The sequence below is a fragment of the Galeopterus variegatus genome, unplaced genomic scaffold, assembly GCF_000696425.1.
Source record: "Galeopterus variegatus unplaced genomic scaffold, G_variegatus-3.0.2 Scaffold176, whole genome shotgun sequence".
Taxonomy (NCBI): Eukaryota; Metazoa; Chordata; class Mammalia; order Dermoptera; family Cynocephalidae; genus Galeopterus; species Galeopterus variegatus.
Window position 1 is genome coordinate 201,262 of NW_007726287.1, and position 10,413 is coordinate 211,674.

The 10,413-nt window shown below is 41.9% G+C and overlaps 1 protein-coding gene across 2 annotated transcripts in view; it reads right to left on the reverse strand.

Moving 5' to 3' along the window:
• Positions 1-3,395: 3,395 nt before the first annotated feature.
• Positions 3,396-10,413, reverse strand: part of TTF1 (transcription termination factor, RNA polymerase I) — a 26,175-nt gene continuing 19,157 nt past the window's right edge. For both annotated transcript variants that reach the window (XM_008563631.1, XM_008563644.1), the window contains exons 9-10: positions 4,610-4,695; positions 3,396-3,691 (exon numbers count right to left, since the gene is read on the reverse strand). In XM_008563631.1, the coding sequence (XP_008561853.1) occupies positions 3,510-3,691; positions 4,610-4,695 (268 nt within the window). In that variant the 3' untranslated portion in view covers positions 3,396-3,509. The remainder of the gene's footprint in view (positions 3,692-4,609; positions 4,696-10,413) is intronic.

Sequence of the window (10,413 nt, forward strand, 5' to 3'; positions counted from 1 at the left end):
TGTATGTGGGATCTGAACCCTCGGCGGGAGCGCCGCCGAGCTTCCCAAGCGGCGCACTGTAGCAGTGCGCCACTGGGCCAGCCTGGGGCTCTTCTTGCTGCAGCTCAGTGATTGCCTCTGGGCTGGCTGTGGGTGTCGGGGGGGGGGGGTTCGTGGTCAGGGCCCAAGGCCCCACACTGCCCTCGCTTGGGAGGCCTGGGGTGCTTTCTGTGGCAGCTCGGTGGTTGCTGCTGGGCTGGCTGCATGTGTTGGGGGTGTGTGGCTGAGGCTCGAGGCCTCCCACCACCGTGGCTTGGGAGAATCCGGTGTGCATCCTGCAGTGGCTTTGGTGTTCGTCACTGGGCTGGCTGTGCACGTCGGGGGGGCGTGGCCAAGGCCCTCATTCCCCACCCTTGGGATTGGTTGTGGGTGTCAGGGGGCATTGCTGAGGCCCCGGCCCTCCCCCCTTTCTACTGGTAGCCCAGGGGACTTCTGGTCCTTCTAGGTGTTATAGGTGTTCTTTGGTGAAATGAGACCTTTAATAGTTAATATCAAGCTTTGTCTCTGGTTGCAGGTACTTTTCTCTTTCAGTTCTGTGTTGGATTATTTGCTGTTTCCACCACTTAAACTCTGTGCTGGAACTGATTTGTTGTCCTTTGCTTGCTTCTAAAATGGGGGAATTCCTGTGGGGACCAGTACTTGAGCTCTGTGGTTGAGCTAAATTTCTGCTTTGCTGCTGATTCCCTGGGGAAGGCTTTTTGTGCAGCTCAGGTTTTAATGGTTGACTTTATAGGTACTTCCGGCTCTTGAGAGCTTCTGTGCACCTGGGTTGTGTAGAAACTCTGGTCTGGGCCTGAGTCTTTTCATCAAACTGCATCTCATGCAATTCTATATTCCTCTGAGAATACAGAACCAGTCTCCTCTGTGTAGTCCTGCACTGATTGGGGTGCAGATCAGCTGTCCTTGCTGTTCCCCAGTATTCTCCTGGTGGCCTGTCTCCCCCACCACTCATGCTGCAAACACTTCCCATGGGATGGGCCCTGGGCCGGTCCCTTGCAATGACTCACCGGCCTCTGAATGGCTCCTATGTGGGTCCATGGGAACCCTGTTAGTGGTCTTGCTGGCCTGGGGGCCACCATGGCCCTCTTCTTCCCTGCCACCTCCAAGTGACCTCATCTGAAGGGCACAGCTGCAGCTTTTGCCAGCTTCTGCTCTGTGAGCTCAGCACCTCCAGCCTGGAAACGGCTGGGGCTTGAAACAGTCAGAGCCGTCCTTTCTTTCTCTCATCGTGGCTTCTCCCGCCTTCATGCACTCTGTAGGTCTCTCCTGTTCTTCCCATGAGCTCTAGTGGCCCCAGCATGGCTATTGTTGCTTTTTTTTTTTTTCCTTTTTGTCTTTTTTCATGACCGGCAACGGATCGCAACCCTCAGTGTCGCGCCCGTACCGGACCGGGACCGGCAACGGGATTGCAATCCTCGTGTTGCCCCCGCACCTCACTCAGCCAGTGAGCGGGAACTGGTCTGTATGTGGGATCCGAACCCTCCGCGGGAGCGCCGCAGCGCTTCCCAAGTGGCGCACTGTAGCAGTGCGCCACTGGGCCAGCCCCTATTGTTGCCTTTTTATAGTTGTAAATTGGTTGATTTGTGGGAGAGAGTGACGCTGGGGACCACCTATTCTGCCATCTTGACCAGAAGCCTGTATTGTCTTTCAGTTCTATTTTTCCATGAACTTTCTGAAGTGCCCTCATACAATTTATACTCCCATCAGCATGGAGATTGGTATGTTTAAGGGATAGAAGGGGGTGACTAAAGGAGAAATGTTTACTAAGAAGGAAATATTCATTGTATTACTGTGTATTTATTGAGCGTCTACTATCTGCACAACACTGTGGTAGGTGCTGGGATACAGTGAACAAGGACTCCTAAATTGGTTTCTCTGTATTCTTCCTTTTCCCACTGTGGCAGGTCTGGGAACATGTGTAGCTGACAAATTAATTCACCAAAATCATACCAGTGGCACATAAATGATACCGGAGTGAGGCCGGCCCGTGGCTCACTCGGTAGAGTGCGGTGCTGATAACACCAAGGCCACGGGTTCGGATCCTATGTAGGGATGGCCAGTTTGCTCACTGGCTGAGCGTGGTGCTGACAACACCAAGCCAAGGGTTGAGATCCCCTTACCGGTCATCTTTTTAAAAAAAAAAAAAAAAATGATGCCGGAGTGCTCAGGAGACAGTGGAGCTACATCTTGGCACAGACGGTGACATCATGTATGGGCCACTGTTAACCCACATTTTCCTTGCTACGCTCTCCCCTGCACAGACAGGCCTACGAATCTGAAAACTTGATTTCCCAGACTGCAGGGGTGGCCCCTGGGAAGCACTTGTGAGAGACTAGAAGGCAGGAGGAGGCAGAGGTCATCGTGTCCCATGGAGACACTGGTTCCTGTGGAGGCCACCTGCCTGGTGAAGGGACACAGCTTTCCTGCAGTTCCCGATCTCTGGGTAACTCAACCTTCCCTCGATGGCTCCTTCATCCCATTTAACAATTCTATAACCTGAATCCCTATATTAATTTCTTCTCTGTTTGAAATATCTAGATTCTTTACTGATGGAAAGGCCCATCAGTAAATTATCCTTGAAATTATCCTTGAAAATCTGACAGGAGTAAGTCATACCTGAGACTGACACAGCCTCTTTCAATAAGTCTAACAGAGCCAGTTTTTCCACAAGCAATGGAAGAGACTGACATTTTTTGTTTGTTTTTTCAATTGAACACCATGTAAACTTGGTGACTAGCTTTGAGAGGGCAGCTTATATGAAAAATACCTATCTTTGAACACTAGAATCATACTCAAGAAGATGAGATGTGCACACTATAACAGGTACAAGGGGAGAGAGACCAGTTTGAGGAAAGAGCAGAGCCACACCTTCCATCTACCACCGATCTAATACTTGCATACACTGAGAGATCTATACAACTGGAAAGACAGAAAGCAGAATTGTATGCATTATTAAAATTGTTAACTTTCTCATTTTGGCTGAGCACACGCATAGTTGAATGCACGTAATGAACCGTTCATAGGATGTGACTCTACCCTCTGCTGCAATTAGAGGGACTTGGGATACTTTTATAAAACCATTAGTTGTAATTATTTTCAACATAATGGTACAGAAATATTAAATCAATTAATATACTCCTCTTTTCATATCGTTCATAGGATGTGACTCTACCCTCTGCTGCAATTAGAGGGACTTGGGATACTTTTATAAAACCATTAGTTGGAATTATTTTCAACATAATGGTACAGAAATATTAAATCAATTAATATACTCCTCTTTTCATATTCAAACTTTAAAATGAATGTTAATAAATTTTTAATGCTCTGCAATAGAAGTTGCCATATCACACACCTTCTTCTGGCCATTGTACATTCTTTAATAAACAATCAATACTGAAAACAGCTTTATTTACACAATATAAAAATACAAACCAAACTCAGAAAAAAGGAGACGAAATAGTAACCTCTGCTCAGCTTTGTTCTTCTACATCTTCTCCTTCACTATCATCTTCACAGTAAAAAATGTCTCTAAATAGGAAAACTTGCTTGGGTGCTGCAGGAGTCTGGACTTCAGTGCCTTTTTTCTCCACCATCTTTTCTAACTTTTCTTTAAGCAAAGGTAGACTAGTCTCATAAAGGTAGTCGATGATCTCTACAAAAAAAAATTTAATTTGAAATTATTTGTACAAAGCCTCTTCTCAACATCAAAGGACATAAGACACTGGGAATGATAAGGCGCTGCTCCTATTATTGCTACTTGTAAGGTCCTGCTCTAATGGATTTACTTGTATTTCCTTATTCAATCCTTGTAAAAAGTCCTATGAAGTAGGCACCAATTTTAACCCATTTTTCAAATGAGGAAACGAAGGCCTAAAGACATCAAGCACCCCACCCAAGGTCATGGAGTTAATGATTCAAACCCAGGCAGTGATGCCTGCTGAATGCAAAGAAGTGCTCACTGCACACTCGAGGGTCTACTGTCACCCAAACCAGTGGTCCCAGGAGAAACACTGGTGCCAGGCGGACCACATGAGACTCCCTTGTAAGCCTGTTAGAAAAAACCCAGACTGTGAACTTGGCCTGGAGATTAGGATTTGGTAGGCTTGGGAGGGTGCCTGGGAATCTATGTTTTTAACAAGTTCCCCACATGGCTCTGAAGATCTGACACATCTAAACCACTCACGCATGGCTACGAAGAAGGAACTGGGCATCTTACATCCTTTCTGGAACTGTGTGTGCGCATGTGGTATGCGCACAGGCATATATTATGTGAGCGCATGCGTCTGTGCTTGTGAGCATGTGTGATGACAATACCAGCATCACTTGCAGTATTTGCTGAATGGTCACTAAGTGTCAAGCACTGTGGTGACCACATTTTACACGTTCATTATCTCATTTAATGCTTTTCAAAGTCTTGTCAGGTAGGAATTATAATTTACTAATTTTCACCATTTTAAGATTGATGAAGCTGAGGCTTCAAGAAGTAAAGTCACTTGCTAAGTGACTCACACTACCAGCATGTGGCACCACATGCCATGCTCTTAACTGCACGAACATTAAGAATACTGACCTGGAAAAGTCTTTTTCTGCCAAAAGGGAACACAGGTAGCTTTCAGCTTATAAAATTTAGTTTGAACATAAGATGGAGGAACATCACTTTTTAGAAAGGAAAAAATAAAAGCAAAATTAGTGTTAGTTTAAAAATGCATAGTTTCAATACTATGTAGTAAATACAAAGTAAGGTCTATAGACATAAGTAGCTTTCTTATCCTGAACATGAAATCATGATACCCATAAATGTATGATAAAAATAAGACACTAGCTGGCCCATAGCTCATTTGGGAGAGTGTGTTGCTGATAACACGAAGGTCAAGGGTTCGGATCCCTGCACAGGCCAGACACTCAAACACACACACACACACACAACCACTTGACAAGACAAACTATAACACTAGCTAACGTGCTGACTGACGCTTTACACAGGGTAATAAACAATCCTCATGACAGGCTCTCTGAAGGAGCTACTACCCTTCTCCCTCATTTTGGAAAAGAGAAAACGAGGCAAAGAGAAGTTGCCCAAGATCACACAGCTAATAAGGGACAGAGCTCAATTGGTAATCTAACTCCAGATCCTACACTCTTTTTCTTTTTTTTTAATTCAGTGGCTGGCTGGTTTGGGGACCCGAACTCTTGACGTTGTTGTTTCCAGCACCACACTGTCCCAAGTGAGCTAACCAGCCAGCCCCAAATCCTATGCTCTTAACCATTACAACTAGAATACATACATACGAGTATCTGCCACAATTTAAAGACAGATGTTCCCTAATATTTTATTTTGCAAAGCTAAAAAAAGCAAATGCTTATGATATTTTGGTACCTTTTCAATTTACAGTACATTTCAACTTACAATGAGAGAGACAGAAACAACCAAATCTTTAATTGCTTTTTTTCTGGGCAGCTGGCCAGCATGGGGATCCAAACCCTTGATCTTTGTGTTATAAGGCTGCGCTTTAACCAACTGAGCTAACTGGCCAGGCTTTACTTGTTTTTTAAAGTAAAAATCATAAACAACTTTCTGGATACTTTTTCTTAATAAAAGTGTAACTTTTTTTCAATAATTAACTAATCTAGTTGTTAAAATGATTAGCATCATTATCTGTTAAGTATGTAGGGGTAAAAGATGATCAGATTCTTCCAACTCTTCTTGATAGCAACCACTAACTGAGCATGTATTATGTGCTAGACACCAGGCTAACATCCTTTCATGCATTATCTCCTTTAGTCCTCATAATGGCCCTATTAAACCATTTGTAGATGAGAAAACCAAGGCTCAGAGACTAGCTAGAGAACAACCTGCCCAAGGATGGTTAAGTAAGTACAGTCCCAGGACTTGATGCCAGGTCTGTCTGACTCCAAAGCCCAACCTCTAAGGCATCCCTGTGCCTTCCCTCTCCTCATAATACTGTGTGCCCAACGTGATGTTCTGCAGACCCAAGCCCAGGCTTTGAGAAATAAGTTATTGATTTGGACATTTTAAAACTAAGCAGGTGTTACGCTTCATTAGGTGAGAACACCATCCTTAAACCCTGCCTAAATAATTCACAAAGGGGGCTTTAAGAATCTGAAGAGATTGAACCTTTCATATAATTAATTTTTACTATTTTGCTATTAAAACTTTGAGAGTATATAGTATCTCAAACAGTATTTGACAAGATGCCATAATCTCTATTTTACAGCTTTGAGATTTATAAATCTTAGGTGAAATAATCAGTTTTTAAAAATATCATTTTACTTAAAATCATTAAAAATCCATTTTAATAAAGAAATCATGTGATCTGAAGCAATGTCACAAGGTACACAAAAATCTAGTGGAAAAGTTGAATTTTTAAGAAGTGGTTTGATATAATGAAGGGAGGGCTTTGTTGACATGAGTACTTCCCAAGATAGGAGCTGGTGGGGAGTGTACATCAGGGTTACCTCCTTCAAAGCACCTGACACCCTAACCCCTTGGGGACCCATGAGACTGATCAGTGGGTGCCCCACTCCTCAGGTGAGCTAGGAAAAGAAAGGCTTTGGAATCATGGCATGTGTTTATGATTCCTGGCAGGGCTTGTTAGAAGTCACTAAAAGACTCCAATTCTCCATGTTCAAGAAGGAAAAAGATGGATTATTCTTTGTTCTTTGGTCATAATCACAAACTATAAATAACTAACTACCAGAACCAGTTTAAACCCTTCCTAATGGATCAATGGCAACTTCACACCAGTAGCCACACTTCTCAAAGTTGGCCGGACTGCAGTGGCCTCACTCCACTGCCCACCTTCCAAAACCAAAGACCAAACAATTCCTCAACCTCCCCAATTCTGAAAGTCCACTGATCCCCAAACCCCACAACCGTCAACAATTTGCTTTGTTTAGAAGGAATATGCTTTGCAGTCTAGCTCTCCCTTGCTTAGCAAGCAATAATTTCAGATATTGAGAGTGGCGGCCTCTTTCTCCAATACCAGGAACTGGTTCAAGAACTACACACAAGGGGCTGGCCGGTTGGCTTAGGTGGTTAGAGCACTCTGTTGATAAGAGCAAGGTTAAGGTTTTGGATCCCCTTCTGGCCAGATGCTAAAAAAAAAAAAAAAAAAAAAACTACACGCAGTGAAGGCTCAGAGTGAAGGTAGACATAGCTCATAAACATTGAAAGCCAGGTTTAATCTCCCTTTGATGAGAAATGTGAATGAAAACCACACTGAAACTGAGGGAAGCTTGAAGAGGAACAGGATCTTTACATAGTCTCAAAATGTCTCCCCATAGCCATTTCTTATCACCTAGGGAAAAACTGGTTCTTTACACAGTGGGGAAATGAGGCAGATGCCACCATAGCCACATGGTCAAAATGAGAATCATGTGCCTAGTGACGTGATCCTGTGATGAAGACACAACACTGCCTATGTTGTGTTACTCTCTAAAATATAACCTGAATCTAATCCAGAGGAAACATCAGACAAACTCCAATTGAGGGCCATTCCACAAAACAACTAGCCTGTATTCTTCCAAAATTTCAATGCCATCAACGACAAAGGCAGAAGAACTTTGCAGGTTAAAAGATACTAAGGAGACATGACAATTAAATACAATGTGTGATTCTGAACTGGATCTTAAGTCAGGGGGAAATGCTATAAAGAACACTGGGGTAGTTGGTGAAATTTACCATCTATGTAGACTATATTTTAGAGTATAGTATTATATCAAACGCTAAATTTCCTGATTCATAATTGTACTCTGGTTATGTAAAAACATCCTTGTATAGAATATGTTGCTGACACTAACTCTCAAATGGCTATGGGAAAAAAATTTATTCTCTTGGAAGAGGGAAGGAGGAATGAATGATAAATTAAACACGGCAAAGTGTTAGGAATAGGTGATTATGGGTGCAGGGTGTAAGGGGTTTCTTTGCACTATTCTTCCAACCTGTTACCCCTTTGAAGCTATTGAGAGACTCTGCACACATTTCATTCACCTTTCTTAGGTGTCTTCAGTGGGACGTGGGGTGGAGGGAGGGCTGGTGTGACTTACTTGGTCCACAGCACATAGCCTGGAGGTCCCAAATACATAAACACATATTACAACCTTCCATGTGGATGCAATGCTGGTATACCACCTGCTGTTCTACACAGTGTTTTCCCACCTTAGAAGATATCATGCCACTCTCTATGCGCCATCTCTTAAAGTGCTTTCTAAGTTTTTCTTGTAGCTACAAAGTATTTCATCGTATGGGTGAAATATATATTTATCCAGTCCTCTATCAATGGGCATTTAGGTTGTTCTAGTAAAAAACACTTGGCAGTAAATTATTCTGCATACAAGTAATTTCATGCATGTGTGAATTTATCTGAAGAATGTATTTCTAGAAATGAAATTACTCAATTCGAGATGGAATTACTCAAAGGAAAGCTTAAATTTTGAAAGGTATTGAGGCTATAAAGTATGTAAAATTTACCAAAAAATAACAATTAATCAGATGGGGTGGACACAGAAGTCTAGTAAAGATGGCTGGATGCTGACGGTTGCTGATGGGTGATGGGTGCCATGGGGGTTCATTTATTTTGTATGTGTCTCAAGTTTTCCTGATAAAAAATTTCAAAGAAAAAGTGGGCACTGGTGATAAAGCAGTGCTCAGAGAAAAACATGGCCATAAACAGAAAGAAAGAAAAATTGAAAACGAGCTAAAAATCCATCTCAAGAAGTTGTGAAACAACAGCAAAATAAACTCAAAAGGAACCAAGGAAAGGATGTGATAAAGAGAGCAGGTATTAGCATAATTATATTAGAGAGCCAATTCAATCAAAGCTGGTGCTCTGAAAAGACAAGCTCTGGTAATTTGTTCAAGGGGGAAAAAATAGAGGACTTAAATAACCAACACTAGCCATGAAAATCAACACTATTCTGATCCTGTCCTGTAGAGATTCTGCATAAAATATCTGTGAAAGGATACACAGATAGTGGTTTCCTGTGGAGCTGAGTAGTTGATGGAGGGTGAGAGGATAATTTTCACTGTTTTCATGTTTCTTTAATTCTGATTCTGCATAAAATATCTGTGAAAGGATACACAGATAGTGGTTTCCTGTGAAGCTGAGTAGTTGATGGAGGGTGAGAGGATAATTTTCACTGTTTTCATGTTTCTTTAATTCTGGACCATGTAATCTATTACCTATTCAAAAAGTAAATGATGAAATCAAACCTAACATAACCAAATCCTTTTTCTTTATAGATGAGAGCATGATATTTAACTCTGTATTTGCATTCTTAACATATAACTCAAACATTCTAACTAGTAACTGACCAACTGAATAAACCAGAGCACTGGGTCTCAGCAAGATAGCACCTCAGAACCACCTAGAAGCTTGGAAAAACACTGCTGTCCCAGCCCTACTCCAAACCCAATCCCTTAAGACTCTGTGTGTGTGGCACTGTTATTTTTAAAAGCTCCCAATTATTTCTTTTTTAAAAAAATTTAAAAATTTTTTAAAATTGAGACATAATAATTATGTCAATTAAAAATTTTAATATTTAACATTTATGGGGTACGTTGTGATATTTCCATACAAGCACACAATGTGTAAGGATCAAATCAACTTAATCAACATATTCATCACTTCGAACATTTATCATTTATCTGTGTGCGGGAACATTCAAAATCTCTTTTAGCTAACTGAAAGTACACAATAAATTGTTAATTATAGTTACCCTACGGTGCTATAAAACACTAGAACTTTCTTCCTATCTAGCTGTAATTTTGTATCTGTTAACCAACCTTTCCCTATTCTCCCTCTCCCCTCCGCTTCCACCATTCTACTCTGTACTTCTAAGGGCTCTCCTTTCTTAGTTCCACGTATGAGTGAGAACATGCAGTATTTCATTCTGTTCCTGGATTACTTCACTTAACATAATGTCCTTCAAGCTCATCCATCTTGCTCCGATTGACAGGATTTCATTCTTTTTATGGCTGAGTAGTATTCCATTGTGTACATACACATTTTCTTAGGTTGATTCCATAGCTTGCCAATTGTCACTAGTGCTGCAATAAATATGGGAGTGTCGATGTCTTGTCTATGTACTGATTCCCTCTCCTTTGGATATATACCCAGTAAGTGGGATTGCTGGATCATATGGTAGTTCTATTTTTAGTGTTTTGAGGAACTGCCATACTGTTTTCCATAATGGCTGTACAAATTTACATTCCCAGCAACAGTGTGTGAGAGTTCCCCCTTTGCCACATTCTCACCAGCATTTATTTTCATTTTGATAACAGCCAGTCTAGCTGTGATGGAGTTTGGATGTGCTGTCCCCTCCAAAACTCATGTGGAAATTTGATCTCCAATG